The sequence below is a fragment of the Copidosoma floridanum genome, unplaced genomic scaffold (genome assembly GCF_036245765.1).
Source record: "Copidosoma floridanum isolate Cflo_tuat_1 unplaced genomic scaffold, Cflo_Japanese_pri ptg000031l, whole genome shotgun sequence".
NCBI classification, from domain to species: Eukaryota; Metazoa; Arthropoda; class Insecta; order Hymenoptera; family Encyrtidae; genus Copidosoma; species Copidosoma floridanum.
In genome coordinates this window covers 163,750-180,409 of record NW_028321908.1, presented here as the reverse complement: position 1 = coordinate 180,409, position 16,660 = coordinate 163,750, and the positions used below count along the sequence as shown (strand labels likewise).

The window sequence follows — 16,660 nt, the reverse complement described above, 5'->3', positions numbered from 1 at the left end:
CCTATTATCAAAATTGTGTCCTCTTAATTGATGTTTGGTCAACATATGGATTTTGGAGTTAGATATATACGTAGAGGAACTGATTAAATTTCGCTGTGAACTTGTTTTAATATAAAATGTTCTAAGGAACCCCTAGAGTTGTTTTTAAAGTAAATATATAACTTAATACTAGTACCCCAACGGAAAAAATTAATGTAAAAAATGTAGCAAAGCGCAACTTTCTGTGATGTAATGTAAAGTTTGGTTGGATTTCGGACCATAGTTACAGTTTGTTACGTTTTGTTATGTTTGATTATAGTCTACTACACTATCGTTACATTTTATCATAATTCTAAAAAGACACTTGAATCTCGTGAAAAAGCAACTGTAATAAACTGTAAGGAAGTGTTGTCATCTGTAATGTTTTTTAACAGTTTACAGTTTTTGCAGCTTTTTTTACATTTTGTTATAATTAATAACTTTTAGACACATTTCCTGACGTTTTCGAATAAAATTTGACTTAAATAAAAAAAAATTGAGTAATTATTATGAAAAATTATTTGTGTAATAGTATGTGCTAAACCATATCAAAACGTAGAGAAAACGTAAGAAAACGTAACACAACGTAATAAAATGTAAAAAATGTACATTTTCTAACATTTTCTTATGGGTTATGGCATATTATTACACATGTTTAGTTTTCTTACATTTTGTTATGTTTTCAAACTTCCACTGAGGTAGATATACTTATTTTTTCAATAACAGCACAACCGCCTCCAAGGTGAGGTGTTTGTCTCTGACTGTCCCTGTTTGTCCCTGGTGACATTCATGAAAAATTCAAGAAAAGTAAATTTTTATCTTGTTCCTGTATCTGTAGATATTTAACATCAGCTAAGTTTTTCACGTTTACGCTGTTATTGAAGTTACGTGTCATTCATGAGAAATTTATACAATTTTGTTCATAACGTATTATAAGGTAAAGGAGACGAAAAATGTTCTCCAGTGTTTATGGATATGAATAAGTAACATAATACCAACAGATTATACCTAATGTATAAAAAATTATAAGGTGTTCTTAAAACTTTAGGTTAGTTTATATCATTAAAATGCTGCTGGTATTTTTTATATCGCTGTAACATTATCCACAAATTAAAAAGTGCATATTTCTTTCTTCTTCCGATCTAAACCGATCTAAAAACATTTGATTGATTTATGTATAAGCTTGAAAAATATAATCAAAATTTGCTTGGAATGAACTTATGAATATATAAATTATATAAACGACTTCACTACATTGCTTGTTACAACCATTGAGTAACTTATTAATAGCAGTTATAATCAAGTTCTTAAAACTTGCAGGATTTTCTCAAAATTTCAGGTTAGGTTAAGTTTTTAAGGTTTTAACATCTATATTTTCTCGTTTGCTGAAAAATTGCCAACAAATAAAAAAAATGAATATTTTTATCTTCTTCCGTTCTAGAGATATTTTATTGATTTCTGTCAAATTATTTAGCAATGATGCTCATATTTAGGGTATGTACAAATTTGAAAATTATAATCAAACTCTGCCAGTAATGAACTCATATGCATATTATATAAATAATTTTACGGCGTTTATTTTTGAAACCACCGTGTAACTTATATGTAGCACGTATACTAAAGTTTTTGAAATTTGCAAAATTCTCTCAAAATTTTAGATCAAGTTGGATTTTTCTGGTTTTATCTTTATTATTTTCTTAGTTGCTGTACCATGACCTACGAATTGAAAAAAAATGCATATTCTTAGGGTGAGATTACATGGAGTCTGGCAGTCTGCAGACTGGCAGAATCGCGCTAAGTTTAAAATATGTTTCAATATTAATATTTAAAACCTGTTACGTAAGCAAAGAAATAATTATCGTAATACTTTTGCATTTCTGTATTAACTAATATTTATGAAAAAAAAAGGCGACGAAAAACGTTTTGTCACAGTTACATATTGTTATACATACCAGGTTACATCAGTGACCCTACTGACCGACTGTGCGATGTTAACATAAATCTATAAAAAAAGTTATAAGATAATATTTGACACGTTTTATTGTAAATGAAATTGATTGTAACTAAGCCTTTATTCTGTTATGACAATAATTACAATTATTTCTTTATTTTACTAAATTATTCTGAGATGTTATAATTTAAACATAGTTTAAACTTAGCGCGATTCTGCCAGTCTGCAGACTGCCAGACTCCATGTAATCTCACCCTTATCTCCTCTTAAGGAGGCTCCCTCGTGCAGAAATGCCAACCCTCATTGTAGGTCTCGAATTTGCTCGCAAACTCAGAAATAGTTAGCATCACTGGCACAAGGGAACACAGCTAACCTGTGGAAATACAATGACTTGATCAATTTTGAATAGAATATCTCGAAATTTTCCAGAGTAACACTTACTTTGCTAGGCGTCATTTGAAAGAGGAGGTTTTTATCTACAAAACGTGTGCTCTCTTATTACGGAAACTGTTGATTTATTCGAGTTTTTAAGTTGTTTTCATCGTGTGTGCGAGCTCCACCATAAGAATACGTGTTAGAAATAGCTACATTAAATTAATGATATCTCGAAATTTCGCAGGGTAAGTGATATAAATAATTAAATAATTAATACCTTTGAATTCAGTAATTTTTAACTATTTAATTCATCTGGTCTTGGTTCGGGAACTGTCACGAGGGAGCCTCCTTAATCTAGAGAAATTTTATTTCTGTTAAAGTATTCAGCGTTAATGCTGAAATCAAGGTTGTGTATGAACTTGGAGTATATTAACAAATATTGCTTATAATGTACTGTCATGAAAATAAAATAAAAAATAACAATATTAAAAAATAAAATAAAAAGTAACTTAAATGTATCAGTTATAATAACTTTTTTTTTAACTGTGGAAGTTTTTTGTAATTTTAGATTAGCTTATGTTCATAGTGTCTTGCCTCTTTTTTTCCAAATTTGCAATTTGATTACCTACAAAATAAAATAATAGAATTTTTCTATTGCTTTTTTTCCTTGAGATTTATTCAACTGTCACAAACTGCTAATGCATTATAATGTACCTGGATTCGCAGTTTGACACAGCTTAACGCTATAAATCATTTACACACGAATATATACGTATAGCCTTTTTATAAAATGTAAAGTTACATTTCTCACATTACGAGGTATATTCCTTTTAACTTTTTTAGAGCGGTGTTTTTGACTGATACAAAGGTTAGTTTATGAGAAAGGAAAAATCCACATTACCATTTGAAAGAGGAAAAAACCGTTGAAAATGCAAAAAACTATCTAGTCTTTTGAGTAACAAGCAGGTTTTATTTGAAACAATTTGTATACTGTATAATTAAAGTACACTTTTTACAATATGATTCTTAAAACTAGTGTATAAAATACGTAAACAAAACGTGCTTACATTTAACATCAGTTTTAAAAATATTTTAAGTGTATATTTTTACTATTTATCTAATTCAAAAGAATTACATATAACTATATATTAATCAATTCAATTACTTGTATTTATAGTTATGTACAAAAAATTTATCTTAAAAGCGCTTATGCTTGAGTACCTTCGTAAATTTCTTCCTTACAAAAATAATTTTTGTACATGTTGAGGGTAGTTATTTTTCAGTTTTACTAGTCAAATGAGCTATCAACGTTAAAAAATGCAGTTGTAGTAGCTCACACTATTTTTGAAAACAAGAATTTTATATAATAAAAAATTCACTGTAACGTTGTGAAATTATGAAACAGCTTTGTCTAATCTCGTTTCAATGACAAACTATTCACGAGCCTCCAACTTTTCACAAAAAAACAACCATCATCTTTTCTGTTTTGAACCAGTGCCTAATAACAATACTTACAAAGAGTATTTGACACAGAAATATAAATAATGTATCATTGATTGAGTTTCTGATAACAATCGGAGACATCGTTCGTGTGGTATACATGTGTATAAAAATTCGTAATATTTATTTATAATTCGAAATGAGACACTAATGTCACAAACTGTCATGTAGACATGGAGTTTATCCACTGGTCAATCGTTCACAACGTCGATTACATTATGAGATGTTGTATCTGGGCTTACATCGTGTCGTGATTTCAGATGTCTTTCAAGATCTCTTTTCCGCACCATCATTTTATTACAAATACGACATTTGTAAGGCATGTCAGTTCCGGAGTGCAGGCGAATGTGCTTGTTCATATTACTTGGATCTGAAAATTCTCTCGAACAGATTTTGCAGTGTAATGGCTTGAAACCAGTGTGTGTTCTGAAACATAAGCGGGTTTTATAAATACATATGAAAATTCACAGTTTAAAAATGGTTAAAAAATTACAAAAAACTACAAAAAATTTAACTGTACTTATAAGCCTTTCAAGTGGTTTATATGTTTCCATTATTACTTCAGTATAAACTTAATTAATCACAATAAAAAGCAAATGTAAAAGAAATGAAGTTACCTTATATGAATTTTCAGTCCATACTTCCTCGAATAGAGCTTTCCACAGTAGACACACTGAAACTTGTTGCCAACTTTGGCGTAGTTGCTGTAGTATGATTCCACCTGTTCCGGGTTGGCTGCTACGAGCTCAACAGGCTGCTGGTATGGCGAGCAGGCTGCTGACGTGGGCTTCTCCTTCGGCTCTGGTAGTACTTCGGCCATGAAGTGGTGCGGGCTGACGTAGGGCCGAAATGCCGAGTGGTGGGAAGGTAGCTCTGATTCTAGTAGAGGTAAGGCCTGTAGCCACGGAGATGTGCTCGTGTCGTAGGACAGCAGGCCGAGCTGTCGAGCTGGGGGTGGTGCTGGTGAGGCATGGTTCGATAAACTCGGAGACATCTGGTTCGACGGAGTTGACGAGCGGTTGCTAAGGGTGTCGTTAAGACTGTTGATTAGGGCACCAATCCGAGGCGTGATTTTTCCTAAGGGTATCGGAACTGGTGACGATAACGATGGCAGGGTCATTCCAAATAAGAAGCCTTGTGGTCTGGGGTACGAGTGCGATAGAGTATTCATCGATATTACTTCCTTGGCAAGGTGCCACCACAGATACCTGCTGGTGAGATGATCGCACTTAAGCAACAAATGAATCTTCAGCGGGTTTGGAGATTCAAACATCTTGTTGCACAAGTGACACGTGTAGTAGTTCTTAACTGTAAAGAAAATAAAATTTAAGTTAGTTCACTAGATGCCGATTATTCTCTTTTGACAAGCAACACTTAACAACGTTATTTTCATAAATATGACCAGCACTGTTTTTGTTATATCACGAAAATATCACATGGAATCGATAGAACAATTGTTACGTTATCGGCACAAAGATGCAATACGTTTTTCATAATATTTCATTTTAATTAAGGTGACTCATATATGAAATATTGTGGTCAATGACGTATTTAATTAAATACATTAAAAATCTTTTTTTTTTTAATATTCTGTTTTAATCATATTATGAATCTTGACATGAAAATAATTTTTTATAAAAATGACCTTTGAATTAATTATGCAAGAATAATCAAATATGTTGTTCAAAAATGTTCGCTGCCAGCAACGTAAAAATAATTTCTAAATTAAAGTAAGATTTTCTTTCGTTATTTTATTTATAGCATTGTTTACTTACTCAGGTATGACAGCCTCTTTAGGCTTAACATAACAAAAAAGCAAACTAGATTACAATGATACACCAAATATAGCACTTTCAACGAACAATTTCGTTCATGCACGAACCAGAAAAACGAGACTTTCACCTCAAGAAGTATTATTCATTTACTGAAAATATATATCTCTGGTCAACGCTGTACAAGTCCGAGTTATTATTATGATAATAGCACGGTCAGTTATTAAGTATAACGAATCACAACAAAAACAGTTTGTAGCAGTTTTAATAAAGGCAATACATTTATAAATGCAAATCTATGAACTTTTAACATTTTTACATTGTCTTAATAGTGGAAAACAAGGCGTACTGAGAGCCCGAATGTCTTTTTTATTATTTAATAAATAAAAACGTAAAACTCCACAAACACATGCTTCAGAAAAATAATAAAGTCCCAAGATAAATCTCATCGTCAGTCATTAGTATTCTATATAAATGTAGTTATTTTAAAAGATCAACTACTCTCTTCACACACTGTGGGATTTATACCGTCCTCTCTATCGATAACAGATAAAAAACTATTGTACGCCTAGAAAAAGATAAAACTAACAAGTCTAATGAGACAAAGATGATTCATAAATTTGTATACAATAAATAACTTTCCAGCAGAATACATCGGTAGGACTAAAAAGCTTTAAGGACTCGGAAACAAAAATACATCATAAAGAAAGTATGCACTGAATGATACTCATCAAGTGTCATATACTAACAGCATTAATAAGAATGGAGACATACATGTATCCAATATGTCTTGTTTTCCACTATTTAGAAAATTCTCTCGGAAATTCTAGAATTTTAAAAGTTCGTGAAATATAATTAATAAAGTTTACTAGCTTCATTAGAATTCTTATCGAGAATATATTTATTTTGATTCGTATACCAATATGAGCTAAGTTTATTGTTATTATTGCGAAACACAGAAATTGTATAGCATTGATGAGTCAGCGACGTTAACTATGTATATTTTACTTTAACAGTTAAAATTTTTTTTTTCTACATCGCACAAACACGGAATTATTTTTTGAAAGTGTCGTAACCAGTGTGTTATAGTAATTAGTTTTTTTTTTTTTTTTTTTTTTTCTCAAGCCTAGTAAGACTGAAAAGCCAGACCAGCGAAACGTTGTTAAAAAATACGATAACTAAAATTGAGATTACTATCTATTTTCAAAACTATTTGTACTTGCGAGAGACTCATCGCTGGAGTTTTAGATAACATACAATAACGAAAGGCACCGGCACCCACACCTTATTTAAAAAAAATTGTCTTACAGTTTTTTCTCTGCTGATTGTAATAGAATGGTAAAAATGATGAATTTACAAACGAACTAAAAGAGGTAGGTAATTTTTTATCTTTTTCGCATGCACTTATAACAGCGGGCTCTTTTTTTTTGTTTTCAACAGTTTACCGTGTTTTAAGGCTAGTTATGATGTAAGGTATTAATATATTACTAAGACTTGCAATTAGCATGGTAATAAGCAAAAAGTTCTCTTTGATGATAACACGAATGCCACTCCAAGATCCATCCCTTGTAAAACGCTTTAGGTACCGAACGATAAACCACCTAAAGACCATGGCTAACAACTTTAGTACTCGATGCATGAATACTAAAATTCTCAGATTTATAGGATTGTTAGGAGTCAAGACATACCTAAAAAGTTCGCCTGAGTTAGGTATGGCATATTCAACATGGCCAAAGTGTTCTCCGCAAACCACATGCTGATTGGCTCTCTTGGAAGGATTCGACGGCTTGCTCTCAAAGTAAGTCCGGTGTCGGTTACGGTCAAGATGACGTTGCAACTTTGACAATCTTTCGAAAGAGATGCAATTTTGAACCAGTGACTGCTATCGATGCCGTCCAAAGAACAAAGTCTGCCAGATGCTTCGACAATGCCGACCTGCAATTTAGAAACGTTTGTTGAGATGAACAACCAAGATCTTAACGGTATAGTGTGTGTTAAGTAGTATGTACGTGCAATCAAGTGGCATAAGGCGATAGTTTTTTTTCTCAAGAACTCCAACACGGCAGTTGTTGAGCTAGTGAAGTTTATAGTACTAAATATAGTATAATTTAAATGTTATCTATTTGTTGTCATACGTAACTTTACGTTATCGGCTTGCTTGTACATTACTAAATCCTCAGTTAGGTGTTAATACTGCTACAGCTTATTGACGAAATTTTTTTTATTTTATTTTAATAAACAGCAATGCTAATTCATCATGATATTTACACACACTACAGGGAACATAATTTGGTCGGTCAGAACCATCTAAAGTGCAAGCAAGCGTACTCCACGAATTTTTAGTCCTTAGAAATCCTCACTGTGGCTTGCATGCAGCAAGAAGCATGACGTATTACTTACATTTACCACAATATTTTTAAAATATGAGAGAAAGTGTATCCAAAATACTTTTTACAAGAAGCATAAAAAGATGATAGTTTTTGTCGTAATAGGTATACTAGGAACTTGCTTTTTGGAGTTTTTCTGGGAAAGGACTAGAGAACAACTTGTAGCCACAATATAACTTTCATGTAACATTTGAAGCAAAGACTTTTAAATCAAATGCAATTGTTATTACTACGTATGAAGTGGGACAAAAATTCCGTCTTTTTGGCGCAATATGGTGAAAAACTTTGATCCAATTTACTGCAACACTTAGTTAAAACTACACAAAAAGCATTTTATTTTTTTCTATTCAGTAATGTTAAAAGAGTTTCAAATCTTATTTTTGGCATAGAATGTGAAATATAAATAAAAAGTGTGTATACTTTAGCTACTTTCTTTGCTATTAATGAGTTTAATCAACATTTACAAGCTTATTAAATACGGGCAAAGAACTATGCCCGCAATAACACAAAAAACTGTCGTTTTAAACTGGTTTTTTATTTAAACTAATTTAAAACCCAACGCTTCATAAGCGACAGCTCATTGCGACACTGTGGTAGAATAACCAATATAAATAAAGATCTATGTATATATTTAGAGGTTCTTCTTTTCAGATTAAGCTGACCAAGTAGTGTCTAAGATACACTATCCATAGTGCATCAAGTAATTAACGCGTGAGCGTAAAAAAGCCATTTCAATGTATCGTAGCTCTGACTGACCATATTTTTCTTAGTTTATGCACAAAAAACTTTGTACAAACAATGAACAGCCACTTAGTAATGAGTACAACAAAATTATAAAAATATTGTTGAAACGTTTTAAGAAAAAACAGCTTTTTTGATTTTAGCCGTTTTTTTACTTAAGTTAAGAAAATATGAGCATAATAATGAGTGTCGTTGTGCATTGAGTCAACGTTATACAATTGAACCAGGCAGTAATTATCCATTATCTGTTCACAATACACGTTGGGCGGTTTAATACAAGTACAAATCCTAATAGATCGGTTAGCATCCCCTGAGTTTCTTTTTATGCACTTGCTTATGGTTGAACTTACTTTATTTGACAATGCAGTAATTTACGAAGCAAAAAAAGAAACTGCTACCAATTCATTATAGCACAAAGCCACCTTATTCATGTGAGAACTTTCTTATTTCAAGTGTATGTTATCTCATACAATTAAGGACATTAATCATTTCTACAGCATTCGAGTGATTTGCTTTTTTTTTACTTTGATTAGAAAACGTGTCGTTGTGATTTTCTTGTAGTTTTTTATTTTTAAATTTGTAGTTATAATTATTATACGTTTAGAGAGTAGAGACCTTTCTTACAATTTTTCAGTGTGCTGTTAAATTATGCTTAGTAAAAAAACTCTGGTATTCATTAAACAATTGTTTATGTGTATTGACTGAAGAAACATAAAACTTTTAAGTCTTTTCAGGGATATATTCTTTATTATACTATGATCAACATACTACTTTAATTTTATTCTTCATCTGTTACTAAATAGAATAAAAATTTATTTTTGATATTATTTAAACATATTATGGAAGTTTTTTCATACTTCAGAAGCCACTGCTAATAATTATTTGTAAAAATGCACCATATAATGGTGTACTCTATATACTTCTTTGACAACTGAGTATGATGCATCTCCCAAGTATTAAGACAATTCAAATTTTAAAACACTAGTGTAAACAGAGATATCCAAGTTGCATTAGTGCTTGTAGAAGGCGTCATAAAATTTATGTAACCCATCAACGCATTGAAATAAATTTCTTACGTCAAAATGAGACTACTGCACTATTTTGTAAAAAAAACTTTTTAGTATTTTACTTGATTTATCACAGAGCGAAAAAATTTTGGGAGTGATAATAATTAATAAGTAAAATTTCTTATTAGCAACGAAAAATTCAGAAATAATTTATGTCAATACTACAGAAAAAATGTAACAATATTATATATGGCGCTACAATAACGACACTGCTAGTGAAGTTGGAGTAGTTGCTGCTGCTTCAAAACCTAAATTTATTTATGTACTTTTCATTCGCGAACTTTGCCACACGACTACTTTACTCACTTAGTTGACATTCATCTTGCAAAGAAACATTAAAGATAACTTTTTTGTTGAATAAACGAGACCTTAAACCAAAAACAAAGTGCCAGCTACGCAGTTCAATACAGCGATTAATGCACCGATTGGGATTTAACAGCAAAAACGTTGGGCTCGCGACTGTCGGCTCAGTAATTGTATTCAAATATTTTTGTTCACAAATTCATATAGATAATATACTTCTTGGTATATTGAAATACAGGAGTAAATCCAAAATAATATCCTGTTTTTCTCCCACTTTTTATAATTTTTTTTTGTGGCACACCCTCGACATGGGGCTTATTTTGCTCGTAAAGTCATTATAGTATGAGGGAAAAATCATGAACACAAGTTTCAGTGGAAGTAACACCGTTTTCCCACAATTAACGAACAATTATTAAATCTATAAAATATCATCTTTATGGATATAATTTTAGCATACAAATCACGAATAAGGGATGTCACGTCCACTGAAACCCGTTTCGATGATTTTTCCCTCGTACATAGTAAATGACAAAAATTTTTATAAAAAAATCTGGATCAAAAGCTGGATACTTTTTGTGGATGTACCCTTACATTTATGAATAGATATAGTGAAATTTAAAACTGGATGTAATGACACCTGCAGCGATACTAAGAAACATTTGAAGTTAAGAAAGTATTTTTCCGAATAAACTGTACTGTTACCTCAAACGTGACAATATTTTCATTTTTTTTAAATTTCTAGTACTCAAGTAAAATTGAAGCACTTTGAATAAGATTAAATTTTAAAAACTTACGTAATCCGGGTAATCGGGTATATCTTGCGAAAGCTTTGCTATGTCCGTGATTTCCGTAAATGCATGTTCATTGATAAAACTTGCGGCCTTGACTCTATGCGTTTCGATGCTCGACAATAAGCGCTCAGGAATATCGATCGATTTTGACTCGAGATTCATGGCCAACTCGTTCGTCCAGTATCGCGGACACAGTTCTTGGCTTTGGGATACCATGAGATCTTTTGGCCGATGATAAATAAATAAAGTTGGTGAAAAACAAGCGTTGGAGTATCACTTCACCACAGGCACCAAACTTTTGCCAAGTCTGGGTGTAACTTGTACTTTCTCACCCGACACGAGGCGCAATAAAACTATTTCTCCCCTGACCGCTGACAGACTGGAAGTGACACCCGCTCGAGCGGTACCATAAGTTTTATGCTGCACATGTAACTGGTTACCCTAATGTGTGGGCTACCAATAAGGATCCATCGTGCGTCGAGCGGTATAGGTAGACTGACTGTGGAGGGAGGGGGAGCTTATCATAACATATTCTCCATGTACTCGTTAAAGTGTCGTTTCGACGAACGATTTCTCAATGAACCGTGCTTGCTTGGATGATTTTCGAAAATTGCATTCCAAATGTGAATTGTCTTCGACTTGGAGTGACTCACATTAAATGTCTCGAAGTGTACCTCTGACTTCCAGTTGTTTTGACGACACCCTCCTATCGTATAGCCACATGAATAAGAAAACGTGGTTTTGGTGGAGCAAGAAAATTATTCGGTTCATAAAGACTGAAGCTTTTAAATAATTATCTTGAAAAATTATATGTTGTTGATAAACAATCGTCCCAACGTCAAACAAACAAATTCAATGTGTGGATTAACGTTCGATTTTTTTCACGCAGCAGTGGCTCAGATATACCACTTTGATTCTATCCTATCTTAAAAAATTGATTGTCACGCGACTGAAGCCTTTTTATTCGTTCCGTGATTGGACGAGACTCACGAAGAGAGCGTGAATTTGAAAATGAATTTAAAAAACCTTAGTTTGAAAAGCCAATATTTGAAATAACTGAAATTTTATAATGTAAGACAACTAAAAACGTTGTAGTTTTAAAATTAAACAGATCAAATGGTTTATTGGCAAAAATTATTATAAATATCAATTTAGTTGAATCGAAGTAATAATTGAAATAAAAAATTAGTCTGCGTTGTTACAACTATCTGAAGTTTGATACTATTAGATTTGCTTGTACTCTTAAATTTAATTGTTATTGTAAGAGGAAGTATATAACTATACCAAGCTAAGGTCTTGAAATATTTCTTACGGTATGTAAAATGGAAAATTGTTGATACAATTATTTATTTGATGAAAAAATCGATAGATGACAAGAAAATTAATTTTTCTTACTTCTGATATGATAAAACAAAGCTATTTTGTTTGGTTGTACATTAAAATTTAATATCGAAATAGAAAAATATTCGTAAATGTAAATCAAATCAAATAAAACAATTAAAGCGGGCGAAGCGCGTCTAACATACCTAGTAGTAGAAACGCTGTGTTTCCTAACCGAGATACCTTCAAGTGGTATATATATATATATATGTTTGTGCACGCAATGAAAAGCGTTTGGATACCAAGAACTTTGCCACAGGTTGATGGGCAAGACCGTGCATTAAGGTCCATTGAAGGGGCGTACGGGTAGGGTGTGTGGTAAGGGGGCTCGGTTTCCCCCAAAGGGTGCTCCCCCGCCACGATGCATGATAGGAGTAGCATAAATAAAAGCCCCGCTTCCGAAAGACATTGTTCGGTTCAGCTGGCCAGATCCATCAAACGCGCCCCTGCCGATGGCCAACGATGTGGCGAAAGGTGCACATCAGAATCGAGGATTGATTAACAAATTAAGTTCTTCATTCTTCGCGGACGCCCGCGTCGAGATCGCGTAGGTGAGATAAGTCCCCGTGAGTTTGGCTAATCCTCTGACTGAGCTGCTGCTCACAGTATCAATTGACCCTCCCCCAGGCGATTCCGCTTCTCCACAGCCGCTTTGCCCCTCGTGCTCTGCCCCAACTAGTAGGTACGTTTGCGTGTTTTACTTTGGTTGCGCAATACCGAGGGCAAGGTGACATTTTTTGGGGCACCCCGATCGGTACTTTAGATAGCGCGTCTACAAATGTATGCCTATGTGCTGGGGCCGATACGAAAAAAAAAAAAAAAACGTGAGTCTCGTGCATACATGCCCCGCTAAGCGACAAATCCAGCTGTTTGTGATTTTGATAGCGTTTCATACATCGAGGAGCTTTTGTGATTTCAAGCCATACGTCGATATCTCATTCTTACGAGTTCCCGAACGCTTGTCCAGCCACACTTTCGAGTTGGGCAAAATGTTAACAGATGATCGACCTTATCGTTTCCTCGTTTTCCAAAAATTACGAAAAACCATTTTCTGCGCCCGCACAGTTACGACAACGGCGACATTAACTCGCATTGTCCAAAGATCATTAGATAAGCTCGTTTTTTTGAATGCAAGTGCAGCCCAATGTGTACGTGATAATGTTACGCTGAACTGTGTTCGGCAGAGCCCCTCCCGTTCACTCGACATGCTCCCACCTCATCGACGTGATTCATTACGAGAGCCCGTGTCAAGAAGAAGGGAAGCAGCCGATGGACGACGAAGGTAGCTCAATGACTATGTACGACGCGAGAGGGCCGCTCACGACCCACTGTGTACGGAACGCGGCGTCACCCCTAGCGCTGCCACCCTGAAATTCGAGCGGATCTAAACAACGCTCGGCCCTGTATGCACTTGGCTCGGCTAAATGTTACTTGTATTGGGTTGCGGCCACCCTCGCTTATCAGGGCCCCCCGCGCGAGCGCATCACTACCCGGGCGGTGGCAGCAAGTGCTTCGCAGGTTCCCCTGCCCCGAGCGTTGTTGTACCCTTCTCCCTTCCTGATGCATCTCGTGGCCCCCGGCCCCTCTGTTTTTCTCCGTCCAGCTGCCGGCTCGCTTAATTGAACGCCCGAGAGAAGGTCAAACAATAAACTATTTTAGGACGCGCGATTGAATTTTCGAGCATAGCTGGCTGGGATTACGTGTCACTCGAATTAAGAGGATATTCCGCCCAAACATTGGCAGCTTTTAAAGTTTTTTTTTTTTTTTTTTTTTTTTTTTCTCTACCCCCCTCTTCTTTTCGCGGATCACGAATATCTCGTGGCCTATGCTAAATGTTTAACAATTTATTCCTCATTTCAATAACGTGTAGTATCTGACCGGTAATTCGGTTGCGTTTTTGAGCTCTGTTTACGCAATACGTAACGATAACACGGGAGCGAATCATCCTGTTTGTGCGTGGATAGAAACACTGATATGTATGTGTGTATGTATGTGTGTGTGTGTATTGTATGTTAATGTGGTGTTATTCTCTTCCTCACCCTGGGTACGAGTTGTATACGCGCATGCACCATTCACTCCTCTGGTACATCAGAGATCAACAAAAGAGCCACCGCGAGCAAAGAGCTATTGGGCCAGAGAGAGAGAGAACAAATTCGCTAGAGGAGGGGGAGCCCATAGGGAGAGCAAAGGCTGGAAGCAAGTGTTCCGCCGTGACGAATGGGCGCTCGCACGCATGTGTGCACCCACCAATGCGATATTAATATCGCGATTATCTTCCGCGTATTATCGTAAGACCCCGAGACAGGGACGCTTGGTGCTTGGAATACGTATTCGTACGTAGGTATATATAGGTGTCGAGGGGGGCCGTGGTGCACCTTTGGTGGCTCTTGGGGTCCAGCCTACGGTGCTTGCCTCGGTTTTGTCTTGTCAATTTCAATAGTCATCATCACGAGAATACCGCGTTGACATAAAAAATAATCTCCACGCATTCGTCGACAAAAGCGTGCAATTTTTTCTTCACCGCAGATACATCTACGGCTTTTTAAAAAACGAAAGCATTGAATATAGTTTTTTTTTTCCTTGAATTTTTTTGTAACTATATTATTTATTTATTTTGTAGTACATTAATATCAATTTTCTGGCTCTGGGAACTTCATGCGAAGCCACTGTATAATTAATGAAAAAAACTTTTTTCGATTATCGTTATCTTCACTACTGTTTAAAATTATTACTTTTTTGACGAAATCATTCATGCTCATCTTTACGCCCATAAGAGCTACAAAGGATATTCATCCAAACAACTATCGATGACTATTTGATTATACATTTATTACTTATTTTGATGAAAGCAAAAACGATCAAAAGCTCGTTGAAATACAGTTGTCAAAATTTCTGTCATTATTATTATTTATTTATTTATTTTTTTTTAAATACCTACTAACGTAATGTATTTATTTTTATGCTTCATAGTAAACGAGTACATAAAGCCTTGTTTCAGTAAGGGACATTTTACATTATATTTGTAAATATTACAGTATTGGTTACATTTTGCACAATTAACAAAGTAATTTAAATCAAACAATGTCGTCTTAAGATTTTCTTCATCATCAAATAATTAAAGACAAGAATAAATCAATAGTCAGCGAAGTGTCGTTCAAGCGTCCCTTTGCGACTATGACAGTTATTAAAAGATGAAAAAAATCTAGTTATTTATTACTACCAATAGCGTATTGTTCTAGAAAAATAGTTATTCATACGTTGAATAATGTTCATTTTTTAACGGACGAGGCACAAAAGAATAAACACTATAAAAAAAGACTCATCACCACCTAAGGACTTTTTTCAAAGCTTTGAGAACACCGATAAAATAACTGACAGTTTCTATGTAAGTTTGATGGTCAATTATATTAACAAGTTATCTTTAAGTTCAACACCCAAGTTTTTTACTTTAACACCAGATATTGATAATCAATGTATGTAAGCCCATTAAAATAATACTTTTACACTGTATAGTCGAAAAATTAACAGTAATACTGATAATGACTTTCGAATAACCCAACTAATACGCTTAAGAACTAATGTTGAAGGGTAGTTTTTACTCGAAATTAAGACTCAGTGTTGCATTAGGCGTCAAATTATAACCTAATCAACATTGTGAACTAATTAAACAATCTCTAATTTGAAAATTTCAATGCTAGATATCTTAGTACGAAATTGTATTTTGAAAAAATATTCTTCTAACTAAGTATGATACGTGTGGAGTGCTGGAAGAAACGTTATTACCTACGCTCTGGAAGTATTAGTGATTATTGTCAAGTTGATACTCCGAAATGGATCGTGATTTAACAAAATTTTTACATGAATATTGTTATTTTTATGTTTATTTTTTTAATTTAAAAAATTTGAATTAAATTTGAAAAATATGAAGTCATATATGATCCAATTCATCCATAACCTGGGACACCACACTATACAATAGGTGCAAAGCGTGAATAATTTTTTTGCATTCAAAATCATTAAATAATTACGAACCGAGGCAACCAATTTACTGCAATCGTTTGCACGATTCTTTTCAGTCATGAAATATTAATAGCAATATTCAACTTTATTAAATATCTTTTCATTACATAGTTTTCCAAATAAAGTCAAACCAGTGAGCTATGAGAAAAATAAAGTATTTTGGTAATCAAGGGAAATCTACCAAAGGAAAACTCACACTAAGCATCGCACTCAGCAAGAACCACTGACACATTCGCACAGGTTCTTTTTAAAAGTAAGGTCTTATAGTTATGTTTAAATACTAGATTTTTTAGTGAAGTTTGTCAAAATAGTCCACTTGAGCGACCATCATGTATACATATAACGAACTTACTGC

At 34.0% G+C, this 16,660-nt stretch overlaps 1 protein-coding gene across 1 annotated transcript; it reads right to left on the bottom strand.

Moving 5' to 3' along the window:
- Nucleotides 1–4,008: 4,008 nt before the first annotated feature.
- LOC149373381 (uncharacterized) lies at nt 4,009–11,201 on the bottom strand. The gene is made up of 4 exons (XM_089597211.1): nt 10,909–11,201; nt 7,305–7,551; nt 4,462–5,152; nt 4,009–4,270 (listed from the first exon to the last, which is right to left on the bottom strand). Exons 1-4 carry the CDS (start codon nt 11,119–11,121, stop codon nt 4,036–4,038), a joined length of 1,386 nt encoding a protein of 461 aa, XP_089453337.1. The 5' UTR covers nt 11,122–11,201; the 3' UTR covers nt 4,009–4,035.
- Nucleotides 11,202–16,660: the final 5,459 nt, after the last annotated feature.

What these genes read in the sequence shown, in the direction of transcription:
- LOC149373381 (XM_089597211.1), bottom strand. Translation starts at nt 11,121, where the DNA reads ATGGTATCCCAAAGCCAAGAACTGTGTCCGCGATACTGGACGAACGAG. An exon ending in TACCCGATTACCCGGATTAC is followed by an intron (nt 7,552 to 10,908) that starts GTAAGTTTTTAA and finishes TCTAAATTGCAG; the next exon opens with GTCGGCATTGTCGAAGCATC. An exon ending in GGACTGAAAATTCATATAAG is followed by an intron (nt 4,271 to 4,461) that starts GTAACTTCATTT and finishes CTTATGTTTCAG; the next exon opens with AACACACACTGGTTTCAAGC.